Source organism: Rhopalosiphum maidis, chromosome 2, assembly GCF_003676215.2.
Source record: "Rhopalosiphum maidis isolate BTI-1 chromosome 2, ASM367621v3, whole genome shotgun sequence".
In the NCBI taxonomy this organism is placed as follows: domain Eukaryota; kingdom Metazoa; phylum Arthropoda; class Insecta; order Hemiptera; family Aphididae; genus Rhopalosiphum; species Rhopalosiphum maidis.
In genome coordinates, this window is record NC_040878.1 from 26,219,094 (window position 1) to 26,235,650 (window position 16,557).

The window sequence follows — 16,557 nt, forward strand, 5'->3', positions numbered from 1 at the left end:
AACATAAAAATAAAGAAAAAATACATGTTGTAAAACCAATACATATCCATCTCTCTGCTTAGAATCAAAAATTGGATATTTTTAAATTACATCTAATAATTACCTAATTTAAAATATAACCTCTTAAAAATGTCTATAGGTATAAATATTTAAATCTCATTCCCCATATTAAATTATTATGAAATTGTGTTTACATAGTTACTAGGATATTGTTACTTAATCTTTTGTTAACTATTAATGAATAATAGGTATTATATATTATACATTTTTATATATGTTATATACTACTTTATAGATAACCCATCCAACCTTTCAAGTATTTCTTAGAAGTATAAACATAATTATTTTTATTAACCACAGACCTTGGTTAATTTTTTTTACTTTTATAACGACAAATATCTCACATTTTAAAGCTCTATATAGCTATTTTTATTACTTATCTTTATATATTAATATTTTTTAATAAAAAAGGCATTTAAAAGAACTTAAATAATTAATAATATTTAAAATCATCCAAATAATTTAATAGTTGTATTGAAAAATAGGACTAAAAATAAATTGTACCAACTAATAACTGGTTTAATGTATACCCACAGAATTATAGAATACTAAAAATGATTTATAACTATCATTGTTGTACTTGAATTATCAGTATATTATTTCATATATCTATGATATAAAGAAAGATCAGTTGCCGTTCTGGTTAGATTGTAATAAAATAAAAAGTAACAAAAGATTTTTTAAATTACATTTTTTTTAATAAATTAGATCGTGTTTAAATAAAAATAAAAATTACTAATATTTCTAATTTAGTATACATTCCAATATTAAGCAAGAATTTTTAGTTGATCGTATTTTTTACTTGTCATAGTAAAATTAAAACCGTATACCAAGAGTGCTAATTTGACAATAATTTTTTATTTTTTTTGTAAATTTACACGTACGACCTTCACTGGAAACTATTGTTTTTGTATACATCTTATCATTAAGAAAACCTGTTGAAGTTTCAGTCAAAAATTTATCGTTTATCATATACCCACGTAGTATTTAAAACATCATTTAACTAAAATATAATTATCTCTATAAATCAAATTAATATTTTATTTTAATGTAAATTCGCTATATAATATTAGTATATTACTGTACTATAAAATAATTTTCTCCCTACTTCTCCTCTTTCACCTATCGGTTGTAGACGGTAAAAAAATTGTTGGGCTACCGTTTCTAGTTGCACAAGTAGGTACACACGTTTAGGAATGCGACAGTTGACCTTGGTTACTTTGCAAGCGGTAACGCCAGGCTGGATACCTTGGCGCACGTAAGCGAAAAATGATGAACAACATAATTATTATTATTATTGTTGACTAACAGAAAGTTTGTGAAAAAATAATAATTGTATTTAATGTAATTTGAATAATAAAAAAAAACAATTACCTATATAGTTTGAAAGTACCCTGCCTACTTAAGATTCTGAATATTTTAATAGGTTGAATTTTATCGAACAATAAATATATTTAAGCTCAAAAAGTAATTATTTTATTAAAATATATTTCATAATTTAAAAAATTATAATAATTATAAATAAACATTTATCGAAAAAAAAAATAATCAATTGGTTTTATATAACAATGTATTTATTTAAATTTTTAAATTTTACAGAATTATGAAAAAATATGAGTAATTTTGTTGAGAAAAATTAAATTATTATAACTTGCGTACAATTTTTGAAACAGCTATAATTTTTAACAATCTAATACAAATATATATATAAATATGTGTGTGTGTGTGTCTGTGTGTCTGTTATACACATATCACATATTTACAACATATAGTGTTTACTTTAATTATTAGTATACACTATACAATATAGCTATAATTATTAGAGTATGTATTATAATATTATGTTTCAAATGTTTTAATTAACATTTTAGTAAGTTAAGTATAAACTTATTATAAATAAAAACATTTTTAACTATAAGCAACAAACAATTTTTTGTTCAATGTTTTCATCAAATAGTAACTATTACAGAAAATTAGTCCCTTGGTTTTGTTGATTCATGACATTTATTAAAATGTGAAACTATTATATTCAATAATATTAGTATCTAATCATAATAACTTATGATCGTACATATTAACATGACTGCATGTGTTGTAGTATAATTATTAATTTCAGGCGTTATTTCTCAGTGTTACTTTTTTGATAATCACTTATTAACTGTCTATAATAACAGTATAATACGTAACGTTCATCTGTATAGAATATTCGATATGAATTATTTTTAACTAACCAAATTAACGTTCATTATCATGAATCATGGCAAGATTTAATGTATTATAACAATAGTTAATAACATTGAATAGTATAAATACCTAAAGTGTTTATTAAACAATTATAGTATAAATTATCCAATAAAACATTCAAGTTCTAATAAAATAATAACTGCATTGTACATTATCACGTTTAATTTAAAATATATATTTATTTCATTATTATTAAAACGTTAGCAAATACAAAATACGAAACTATTAGTAAATAGTACTTAGCAGTAGTTTTTTTCCTAATATTTGTAATAATTTTATTTTACTTTTTATAATTATATAAAAGTGAATTATTTGTGAAATTTAAAAACTTAACTTCGTAAAACTAGGATTTCACAAAATACATAAATTCTCAGACTTTCAGTATTTATTGGTTACAATTAATTTATGTTCAACAAACATATCAATATTAATAAAATAATAACACATTTAATATATATCAATAAATCGGTCAAAACATAGTTATGGAAGTCCCTTGAACCGTAAGTAAGTACCTATGTGTGATGACTGGCTCTGAATGGGATCTGAGCAAGTGCACGAAACGTCACGTACCGCCGACGTTCCGTTACCCATAAGACGGAGATGTATTACCCATACCGCGCAGGTGCACATTGAACCAAACCATTAAAAATAAAACATTATTATGGGAAAAAGACTAAAGAAAAAGAAATACGTAATATTATTATTACCGAGTCGCAAAACAAACACGCTCAGCAAAAGAGTTTCTTTCTCATTTCAGCAAATTTGACGTACGCAGTTATTAGTAATAGGTAGGTACTGTTTAACTATACAAGGGTCATAGTTATTATAGCAATAAAACTTCAGAATAGCTGATCATATAGTTGAAGTTGTAATAATGTTTTTTCTGACTTCAGAGAAATAATTTTTTTTCACCACAACTAAATAACTAATTTTATTTTACCAGAACTATTTACTAAAATAAATAAATTTCGAATTTGAAAAATACTAATATCGAAAGATATATTAACTAGATCTAAGCTCGATGATCAAGCCTTGATCACCGATGAAGTCGCAAAAAGAAATATTACATTACAGACAGTAAATTTTTGTGGTTTTGGCAATTATACGCTTATATTATTTTTCAGATAACATAAATATCATACTCGTAGTTATAAGGTATACCTACCTGATGTATAATTTATTGTTAACTCTCAACAAAATATGCATAATGTTAGTAACATCATACACATATCTAATCCAAAATTATAAGTTAAATAAAATATTTTATATTACATAAAATAAAAATTAATATAAAAAAATGTGTTATACATCGAAACAAAACCGATACAATTAATTAATAATTTATTTCTTATTTTGTATTTTTAAATTATGAGCACGGTTAATGTTTAATGCCATATTATATTATATAGACATAAAATATATAAAATAATAATCAAGAAGATAAAGGGTCATAAGGTTGAGTAGCTAAAAAGCAAAAAAAAAATAGTGGGTAGTCAAGCCTACAAACCAAAAAATATTAAAATATATACTCTTGATAAGTTATAAATAATTTATGTGTAAAAATAATTATTAATTAGATAAATTATTATTGCAAATTTTTAACATAATGTTAATAAATACAACTCGAATAAAATATAAGGATTATTTGAAGTAAAAAAAAATATTGTTTTTAAAAACACTAGCAAAAACAACTTGATTGCGTAAGAACTAATTACAATATTAAATTCAGATCTTAATATTTCATAAAATAGTTTTATATCATATCAATCAAATAAAATTAAAATAACACAATAAACCGGTAAGATACAACAAAAAAAAACAATTTATTGTTTAGATCACCTATGATATAACAGTAATGAATTATTATAGGTAAGTTGTAAGTATAATAATTAATATTATAGATCTTAAAGTTGTGATAACTTAATAACATTACAAATATTTAAAATGTTTATTGTCTTATAAATCAGTTTTAACATTTTAAGTTTTTCAAAAAAATATCTATAATAAGTAATGATTTAAATAATATACTAAATATTTTAATGTATTGATAAAATTATACAACTTTTGAACTTTATACAAATAACAAAATGTTTATACCTATTATACATAATTATTTAAGGTATCTCCACGTATGTCTCTTAGCACATATTACGGCTATAATAAAATATACCCCCGGAACTATAAAACTTCTAACTCTTTGAATATTTGATGGAAATTAATTATAAGAAAATTGAAAACAAATATTAAATATTTTTATTTAGAATTAATTTAAAGCAACAACAACAATGAACTACTGTAATAACTATCCAAAATCCTATTTTAGTATTATTAACTACAGAAAAAAAAGTTATATATGACGACACAGTAAAAACTTCTAATTCTAATAATATTATTAAAAAAAAAATTAATATAATTCGTATTGGGACCTGTTAATATCGGCCACAAATAATTTTGTTAGTCAAGTTTTCCAAAAGATATACATAATAAGAAAATATTTAAAATAACCTCATAAAACTTTTAAAAAGATACTAGTGTGAAAATTTAACTTATAAAATACCAATTAAATTATATTTTCCAATTTGTTTAGAATAGCCTACATATCACTATATATAACTAATTAATTAATTGTATTACACAGGTTATCAGTGGCGTATTTACGCCACCTCCGTGCTGGAGGTTTCCATCCCTTCCAAATTGATGATTTAGCAAATAAGAACAGAAAGCTTGATTTCATTTTATAATTTTACTTTATTACGTATTTACGTATTTATTTATACGTATGAAATAAATATAATGTAATAAACTCTTCACCTCCCTTCTCAAAAAATAGGTATGTATGCCACCGCAGGTTATAAAAGTATTATTTTATTTTAATTTAAGTTTCTAATAAGTATCTACTTATATAATATGAAGGATGATTGTTTTAAAAATGAATTCAATATTTTAAAAAGTATTAAGGTTTTAAAAAATATAATTTTGTGTATAAGTTGTAGAAGTCTTAGCTTATAAGTTATTATAAAACAAAATTTATATTTTTAAACATTTTTTATCGTCATTATTATTAACTTTATACTTTTTATAAAGATGACATATAGTTTTAATTTCATGTTCCAAAGTAAAATATTTTTCAAAGAATTTCAATGTATAAGAATCGAACTAGTTATTATAACTTATAAGAATTTAAAGTTTGGATGACTGTTGAGTGGAGTAGAACATATTGATCTACTACTCCACTCTATATAAACTTTAAACATTAAAACTTAATTAAATAAAACTTTAAATGACTTTATGAGTTATAAATGGTTAATTAATCGTTCGAAATTCTATTTTTAATTTCCTAAATTATACTTATACTCGGAAAAATATAAAAAAAAATGTAGGTAACTATTTAAAAAACTTTAATAAGCACCTACTTTTTGAGATTATTATTAAATATGCATCATCCACCTAGTATTCTGTATGTCATAACTCACAATTAATATTTTTATTTTGTTGATAAAAAAGTTTCGTTATTTATACTATAATATCACATCCATTTAAAGTTTATATTTAAAATGAAATCTGTTAACCAAATTATAATTTTCCATATCAAGAATAATAATAAAACTATAAGCTTATAGAAACTATTAAGATTAGGTTATCAGTTTAAATCGAAAAGGAAAAGTAGTAGATACTTTTATTTGTATACATTATTATCAGTATAAAAACATAATGTAAAACAAATAATGTATGAATATGATAAGTAATAATTACTAATAACCTTTACCTAATTGTAATATTCTATTTAATACTGATGTATACATATATTACTACTTTAAAATTTAAAATGAAAAAATCGTTGGTTTGTATAAAAACTTATCGTAATTCACACAATTTTTATCACACTAAATTTGGAAGTTAATAAACATAACAAGTTATTAAGTTTATTAACTTAATAAATACAGTATCTTTTACGTTCTGTTAATTATTTCTTGTGTATTACAAGCAGAGTCCAACTTAGAGGGAGGCTAGGGGGGCTGCAGCCCCGACCCTGATATTATTTGGGGCCCCAGGCCCCTGTCGATATTTTATTATTAAAGTGGCACTGTGAAATTGTATGATATTATTGTTTACGTAGTTTACCTTTCAGTCTACAGTTTATCTTTACATACGTTTTGTTGGTCAGTTTCGCATCATTAGTACAATTGGTACATTATAGTTGTTAGTATTCTGTCGACTGTCATAGTAATGTTAAATTATTAAATTAGTTTTTAGTCAAGTTTGTGAGTTTTGATCGTTACTAGTGCGTGCCAAAAACCATTAAAATTTGAAAATGTCAGAGAAAAAAAGCATTTATCTCAGTAGTTATACAAAACAAAAATTAAAGAAGGAGGCTGAAGACGCAGTAAGCAAATTACCTAAATTAACGAATTTTTTTAAAACTATTAAGAGTGCAAACGAAGTAACTAACACACTTGATTTTTCAGATATAATTCAAAAGTTTAGTGAACTAAAATCTAGAAAAAAAAACCGTTGTCTTAAATTCTAAATCATGTAAATTTTTTATTATTTACATTGAATAGTGCTGAAAAATGCATTACCACTTTGACTTTGTGTACAATGCACATAATGTATATCAGTAAACATTTGTTTTAATTAAAACTGTACCTAAAATTCTTTACTTATATTTATAATTTTAATTTCATCGTTTTATTTATATTAATCATCATTAAATAATTACTTATAGACTTATGCGGTAGTATAATTTATTTATAATCTTATAAAATAAATTGAATATAAAAAATTCATATAGCAAAAAGACTGCATTTATAATAATTTAAGTTGATAATTTAGAATTTAGATAATAATTAATTTTGGGGCTTCATAAAAAAAATTAGACCCGGGCCCCAAAATTCCTAAGTTAGGCTCTGATTACAAGAAAAAGTCTTAGTTCAGAACTGTTTGTATTCCAAAAATGGATTATATTGAAAGAGTATTTTAGTAGATTATTAACATTTTATAAAATGATAGTTTAATAAAAGTATACAGCACACAAAGGGGTATTAGACAGTACGATGTATCATGAACTAGTTTTGGCACAAGATAGTATACAGCGTACTTATTATTATTAATATTTTAAATTAATTTATAATGCAAATATTTTTCAACTAAGTTCTGTTTACTTATAAACTAAATTCATAATTAAAGAATTAATAAATACTGAGCATTTATACAATACAGCAATATATATGTGTTGAATACAAACTAAATATAAAGCTACAATTTAATGAAAAAAAAGACACTTAATATACGATATAAAATAACTAGGTATTGAACAAATGTAATAAAACTTATTAAAAATTAAAATATAAAATGTTAAACAGTCTATTTAAATTACATTTATATTTTTTTGCTTTAAGTTTATACTAAATAAAACTAATTATAGCAGTATACTTTTATACAAATGTAAATAATTAAAAACAAAAATTGTTTTAAATTTTCTTTTGCTATACCTACCTACCTATATGATAACTATTTTTTTTATTATATAAATTATAAGTTATAACTACATTTTAATAGTATATTCATATTATTATTATAATTTATATAAATATATGTATAATTTGTTGGTTATATATTGGGTTTTTCTATCTAGGTAAATTGCTAGATTATTATATATTATTTAAATTGAATACTATCGAGTGTTTTTACATACATTACAGAAACAAATTAATAATTAATCCATAAGTTTTTGAGGTTAAAAAAATATTATAATTTTCTTGTAAATATCCATTTATATTCTTTATGATGGCTAACATAATCCGAAGTCTAATAGTTTAGAACTCTATTCATGTTTCTACTTCTAGTCCGTGCATATGTGTTTAAGACAAAAGATCAAAGATCGTCCCTCTCATTCATCACGCAACACATTAAAGATGACGCCCAAATAGATTTTATGTAATTAGATCGACAGTAAATAGTTCTGATTTTTATTTTATTTTCTTTGTACACAGCACAAAATTATAATTTTCAATCCAATTAAAAATAACTGATAAGCCGAGATTTTGTACTTATAATAATGACTATCATGAAACCCAGCAATAGATCCCAGACAAACCGCATTCATTAAAAACGCACGTATATTCATATATATATTTTTAATTGACTTCTTATCTAAAGTGAACTAATTTTAATTTAATAATAATAGCAAATATATACACTACTCCTAAAATTATATTTGAACTTAATGCTGAGCTTTAACAATATATACATTATTGTATCAAGAAAATCCGCAAGATCTATGTTTTTCTCATAGGTCAATTATTACTTTTACTCTACACTAGTTAATGTTAATTTAAAATAAAATTACGTAATTATAGGTACTAAAATGAATCTTTTTTAACTGATAACCCACTATACCAACGTGTACCTACAATACAGATTGGAGAGTTAATAAAACATACACGTAGCGTAATAATTTATATTTAAATAAACATGAAAATATTTTTAAAAAGATGTGTATAATAAAAATGTATGTAATTCATATATAATATAAAATTATATTATAGGTACGACATGTTAACAAGACTATAATTAAATATGCAAATTGAAAATAGTTATAAATCATAATTTAATTTTATAACTCTTGCCAAAGAAAGGATATAAGATAAATGTAAATAATTTTATATATTATTAAAATATTTGTCTCAATAATAAATTATTGTATCTTCTTAATTGTATTACATATAATAGATTTATTAATAATTTAAAGTATTTAAACAATTAATTAAACAAATAATATCAAAACTAAAAGGTATATTTATCAAATTAACGCTTTAGACAAAAATATTAGGTTTAACTCATATTAATACAATTAGACCACCATATAATTTCCCCATACCCATCAAACACCAAACTTCACATTCTCGAGATAACAAAGTTTGAAATATTATTTTGAATGCAAATCCATGTTATATAAAATCCACCTTCGAGAAAATATACTTCAAACAATATAATATTCTGCAAAGACGTTTTTAAGTTAAAACGAAAAGTAGGAATCGTAATTATCCACAAAAATCTTTTAACCGTACAGTGGCATAATTAGGATTTTTCTAGGGGGGGGGGAGGGATATAATTTTTATGATCACGGTAAGTGAAAACTCCGCTCTCTACAACTCCCTTTTTACTCATCTAATTTTTCAATTCGTCTATTATTATAAAATACGTTAGGTAATGGTTTTTATAAATAATTAATAAATTAATAAATAAACAATAATAATTAAATTATTTTTGATATTTAATATTTATTTTTAAAAATTATAATATAAATTCCATTTGTCTTGGCTTCTATGCTAAAATATCAATTAATTCATCGAGATTTAATTTTATATTATGATGTATTGCATAAATAAATGTGATTTTGTAATAGCATTAATGCTAAACATTTCCCTTGAAACTGCCGGTTATGCAGGAAAATAAAAGAAAAAGAAAAGATTCTGTTATAAATTATATTAATAGTTATATTTTATATTCATTAGAAAAAATTTGATCTAGGCGATTTATCCGTATTCCCATCCACAATAATTACGCCACTGAACCTTATAAAAAATGTCTTTCTTTTATATAGCAATTCTTAAAACAGTAGAACATATAAACAACTAACAGGATAAGTGCAAACATAATACTTTTATCAGTTTTATTGAGTTACTAAAAGATTTAGAAAATAAAATAAATACTACAGATATTGTAAGACTTATACTATCTACAACAGTTAAAACTCGAAACACAAGAATAAATTTAATATTTATTTTTAGATTATGGTAAATAATAAGTTTAAAAAAAGTGAACTAAAAAGTTAAAAGGGAAACAGAACTAATAAACACAATATACACCACTCCTATGACGGGCTATGAGTAATAGCTTTTTTAATATTTATTTTTAAGTTTTCAACAAAAAGTTAAGTTACAACTTATTTAGACATCATAAACGATTAAATTAAAAAAAATAATTTAAATAAATGAAAAACTCAGTGAAAAAATAAATCAAAATTACAATCAACAATTCATGAATTAAAAATAAAACAAACAAAATAATACTGTACAATACAGTTGTATTTTAAGTCAATAAAACTAATAAAGTAAAACAATATGAAGTTCAATATTGAAAAAAAAATATGATAAATAATAATTCATAAGTCAATTTATATTAGTACATATCTTACTACTATTCAATTTTTTACTGATTATATTAAACAAATAAATGTATATTGATTAACATTATTGTAATATCTACATAAATAAATAACCTTTTTTTAAATTAATTTTATTACTTTAAATAACATCGGATATTCGTAATTTTATCATTTTTACACCTGTAAAAGACTAGTACATTTATAACAAATTAGTTTATGTAGCTTTATCGGTATAATCAGTATAATTTTACACATTGTATATAGATATTGATTATTTTAAATATTTGATGGTAAAGACATCAATATTGATTGGAAAAAATATTTTTTTATTGTAATAGTATTTTTATTTGTAATGTGATTTAAATCGTGTGATCTTACCTAATTTACTCTTTATAAATTATAAATATTAACATTATACCTGCCACGTATAAAAGTTATATTATATCATTGAATATATATATACAAATATTTTATGTTACGAAAATGGTGTAAGTAGATAAAACATAATAAATGTCCAAAAAATAGGCGTTTCAAAAAAAGGTCATAAGTGTATGAAAAAAAAAATGTAAGTGAGACTCAAGCCCTCCAAATGTATAGTGCCAGAACGTTTATATTATACCAACAGTTATATACTATAGATATCACGGTTTATGATGTAAGCTTTCGCGATTGTAACTATCACATTTTACTATTATCATGTGGACAACCAACACATGATTGCAATAATAAATTTAATCTAACAACGTAAATATTATTATGGAAAACAAAAGAAAACGCCTTAAAAATTAGTTTTGGAGTAAAAACACTTATTATGAAATTTGTAGAGAGCAGTATTTTAAGATTTCATAGTATTCTAAATATACGCTCATTATAGATGGTACAAAAACCTTTTTTACATTTTTAAAGAGGTTGTCTGATAAATATTGTTTTAATTATACACCAATTTTTTACTCTAAAACCACTTTTAAATGATGTATTGTTTGTTTCACATAGCCATATTCTTAACGCTGAAAATGATCAGTATTCAATATTAACACCCTGAACAAGTGATTAAGAAATTGGAAATTAAATATATTTTCTGTATCTTGTGTATAATACATTAATATTATATATATAGTGCCTATACCTAATATATATATATATATATATATATATATAGATTATATCAGAATAAATCAAGTTTGTATATTATCACTATATATCTATTTAATATGTGAAATATGTCTTATAACGAAATAAATACCTTTCTTTCGAATATGATTATATGAACAATTTTAGAATATTGTTAAGCTTTTTTTAAAAAACTTTTTTTTTCTAAAACGTCATAAAAAAAAGCCATCGAAGGATCTGATCCCCACATACCCCCTTGTATATGCCACTGATTGTCTTACATAGTTACATATTATTTGTATGTACTGTATGTCTGTATAACATATTAAAAATAGTCATAGTTAGAGTTAGCTATTAGCTATAGTATAAACTATAAATATAATACCTATAACACAAATGCTACATTTCTTATTTTTTCTGCGATTTTATAAAAAACAGAGTATTTTGTTTTAATGTCCATGCTATATTATTTTAAATCAAAAATGTAAACAGAAAAGAAAAGAAACTTAAAAAGAAGCCAAAATGATACATAGACAATTTTAATAAGCAATAATAATATTAAACTTACATTTTATAATTAATTGAGTTTTATTAGTGAAGAAAAAATAATACTGGGCTTATTTTTGAAACTTTGTCACTAAGACATTCGGTTTTTATTGCATTTGTTAATATTATATTATTTATATTAATGTATAATATGTTTTTAATAATCAATTGTTTTTGACATTTCTTTTAAAACAGTTTTAAATACAAATATAATTTGAATATTTAAACTGTACGCTGTACGCTGTGTTTAATGTTCACATATTTTTGTTATAATACAATCAGTTTAAAATGTTCAAACAATTAGCTTTAATGGTTAGATTTACCATCATATATGCAGTTCTGTTATTATAAATGCCACTTTTATTTGTAATCGTGCCTGAACATTTGAACTCTCTTATCTATAATGACGGCCCATGTTCAATTTTCTGACGTCATCGTTTTATTTTTTCATGTATCACTTCATGTGTAAATATTATAAATAGGTATACCGCATAATCATATAATTCAATGAGAAAAGGACACACATTAATAAACCTAATATTTTATTATTTACATATTTAAATTCTTATAAAACTCCAATTGGAGTAGGATTAAACGATTTAAAAAATTCTTGAACAGCTAAATAAGTAAATTAATTACTGGTATATAGTGACACATCACTAAGAATATCATTACACTTAAGTTATAACAATTATTAAGAACCTATCGAAATTGTGACAAATATGCCTGCATCGAACATCGTTCTAAAACATAAAACTACGTATTTTCTTTTCATTGAATGAAATGTAAATGTTATCTTTGTCAATTTTACAGTAACTTATAAACAAACATGGGATTTATGCTTCATAAAAATACATAATCTAAAGTACATAGTACTAAATTACTTAAAATAATATTTTCACTAAATCTATATTAATTTAAAAATTGAACTAAAATAAAATATTTGATCACAAAAAAAAAATAATTTGCCCTCCAAGCATATAGTCAATAACGAATTTTGTTTTTATTAATATGTATTATATTTTTTCTTTCCTTCTCTCACTAGAAACGTTCCATGAACTTTGCACCGAGACGGCGATAAGCTAACTCGCGACTAAACACTACTGCATATACGAGGCTGCTCAGCATTTATGAGACTCAAATGAAACGAAAAAACCTCTCTTATCTATGAAGGCCTACGTGAACCTTTGACACGGCTATCTCGAAGCTCGTTAAAAATCCATTGAATTGCTTCATCGTTCAGATAAACAAAACGTCACTCAACGTGAGTATTGAATTATCCAAGAAAAAAATTAAGAATTTAATACACACAAATATATTTATACGTAAAAAATAAATAAATAATAACTTCGATAAAACTTGCCTTTGTCTTTACCACATGGCGAACCCTTGATAGAAAATTACAGACAGAGGAAAAAAATTGTTGATGTATTTACGCGAAAACCACAATACACGCGGCAAAACCGAATGAGCAAAGTGTACTAATACGACTTTTTGTTCTACAAAATATATGAACCAAATAACACACGTTATTATTTATCTTATCGTTGAGTGCATGCGTGTCGGAGGATAAGGTTCTTTTTTATATTAATATATTATGGGCGGCTCCGACTGATACGACGACGCATATGGAACGTTATGATTACACGCTATCAAGTTGATGATAACACACCAATGCTAAGGTCTGTGGCCAAAACATCGTCACCAAACGGTCGGTCACTTAAGTTTTGCTTGAACCCGGTCAGTGGTCAGTGAACTTGTTAAGATGGAATCTTGAGGAAATTAACAAAAGTCATTAAGACAGACATTCCCTCTAATGGCCAACCTTGAATTTGAAATCGGTCAACTCGACTAAGTATTTAAAACCATAGTTTAATATTTACAGTGTAAGAAACGAAAATTATCTAACGTAAACTACCCTAAATACAAACCAAGTTTTATGTTTCCATAAATGTAGGTATTAAATTCAACTAAATTACAAAAAATTAAGTAATATGTACTTAAAATAGGTTGGTTACTTTAAATACATTATAATTTACATTAATCAGATTTAGAATTCTTCACAAATCCTTACTGACGTAAAAAAAAATTTTATTATATGAAGGCTGAAATAAAATTATATACTCGGTTAATTCATTAATTGTATAAATACCACGGGGCCTCTCATTGGGACAGATTATAAAACACAATATGAAACGAATAGATTATGGAATAATATTATGTAATAATGAGAATATAAATCCATAGCGACAGGGTGTATACACAACATTAAAACAGTTAACAAACATTGAAAAATATTTTTTAAATTACATTTCATTAACATTTGTATTAGATTTGTTTATATATTTAAAAACAATTAAATAACTAGTAAAATTTAATAACTTTCTTTAAACTTTTAAAGCTATATTTTTGCTACTATTGGACGATAATAATCTTACGATTTTTAACAAATACAAATATTTGTTATAAATAATAATATAAACATGCTGTCGTGTTTAAATAATATACAACATTAATTATCATTTTCTCTCTTATCCAAATATAATCATCTGATCAAGTAAAAAACTGCGTTTATTATTTTCTGTGAAATTGTGAATGCTTTTAGAACAAACAATATTTTGTTTAAATTTATCTACAAACTATTCTTGTGCGATTTGGAAAATCCTTATATTTTGAAGTTTTAAATATTAGTTTAACATTGATCCGTGTAAAATGACAAAATCGTGGGAATTAATAAAGTGATGAAATAAAAAAATGCTAGTATCTATCTATAGGTGGTATTATGTTTTAATGACATTAACCATTGGTAAATTAAAGGCAAACAGTAATCAGTCCTTAAAGCCAAAAAAATTCCGATACACAACATTCAATCGCCACTAGGTATGTGACGTATTTAAAAATATTAATTATTATTTTTAATATTTTTTAAATTTATTATTTAATGTATGTTTAGTAAAACGGTTGTACAATTTCTATTGTCCGTCCCAGAACCGAGCGTTTCGGTAAAAAACTAATTATAAATAGGAATGGCAGTAAATTTTACAAGAAAAAAAATGTTATTCGTCTAACGTCACATAAGACAAGAATTTAACAATAATATCAACATGTCTGTATATTATAGTGAATATAAAAACTATGTCTGTGTACTTACCAAAAGCTCTCAAGTAAGTGGCATTATTGTTGCTGGCCGGCATGTCGTCGTGGTATCGTCCCGCGGTGCAGATAACGCCGGTCAAACGACGCGGGAGGAGATAAGACAGAAAAGCGCGTATTAAAAAAAAACAAATAAATAATAATAATAATACTCAGTTATCGTTTTTACTATTATCGTACATATTATTACTATTATAATCAAACGTTGGCGGTTTAATGGGTGAAAACTTTCGATAAAAACACGTCACGCTGCGCCCGCGGAACGGTCAGTGGTGGTGTGTGCGTAGTACGGACGTGCGGTGCGTGAATGCCGCTGCGGTGCAGTCGTCGGTGAGCCGAGAGAGTCGGGAGAGCACGAAGTACACCGCGGTCGTAGGTACCTACTACGAACGGACGAGCGGGCGGCGCAGAGGAGGAAAGCCGAAAAATAGGATCCACGCGAAAATCAATTAAACAAAATATTATACTTGTCTATTTTTTAGTAAATACTCTGTATACTATAAATATACACGTATATTGTGAAGATAACGGTGGCGATGGATGGTGATTTTTTTTGTGCCGTAAGTGTTGTACTGCGCAGGCGCTGGCCACGGCTGTTGGACGACGACCGCAACCGGTGGTACGCGTCGGTCGGCACGATGATCGGGCGCGACAAAGTATGCAATGTATTATTATTATTATTATTATTACTATTATTACGATTTACGGTTGATGAGTCGGTCGGTCGCTGGTCCCCCACCAGAAACGGAATTACCGAGACTATCGCTTCGTGCGTGCGTGCGTCCGGGTCTCGCGTTCGGTGCGCGCGCGTGTCGTGTTTCGGACGACACGCTGTGTAAACAAGTCGCGTTGATTGCGGCGATTTTGTTATTTTTTTTCGTTTTAAATGACAACAATTTAACTAAAAGAAAACATGCACAAACATTATGCGTCTCGGGAGACGTGCACGACAAACTCGCAAGTGAGCAGCGACGATAATGACGGTTTATTTGTTTTGCGGTGCGCGGTGCGCGCACGACGACGACGGCGACGGAGTTCGAATGGGCGACGGGCGCGCGATCGATCTCGGAAAAATGAACCGGTTCTAGGATGAGGCGCGCGGCGGCCCAGGCGCTTCGACGCGGAAACTCGCCCGGCCGCCTACCGCGGCGGCCGGACCGCGTGCAGGCGTCCGGGACTGCCCACTTTTCCGTCACTGGTCCATTCGCATAAGCGCTCTCCGCCACCGTCGCAGCCTCCTCCGCCGACGCAGGAGTTCCCGCTTTACCATCCTT

The 16,557-nt window shown here is 25.7% G+C and overlaps 1 protein-coding gene across 2 annotated transcripts in view; it reads right to left on the reverse strand.

Annotated features, from left to right (window-relative positions):
• LOC113551601 (box A-binding factor-like) overlaps window positions 1–16,321 on the reverse strand; it is a 43,182-nt gene extending 26,861 nt beyond the window's left edge. Inside the window, exon 1 of one of the 2 annotated variants that reach the window (XM_026953934.1) lies at window positions 15,282–16,321. In XM_026953934.1, the coding sequence (XP_026809735.1) occupies window positions 15,282–15,324 (43 nt within the window). In that variant the 5' untranslated portion in view covers window positions 15,325–16,321. The remainder of the gene's footprint in view (window positions 1–15,281) is intronic. The other variant, XM_026953933.1, reaches the window with a different exon arrangement.
• Between the last annotated feature and the right edge of the window lie 236 nt (window positions 16,322–16,557).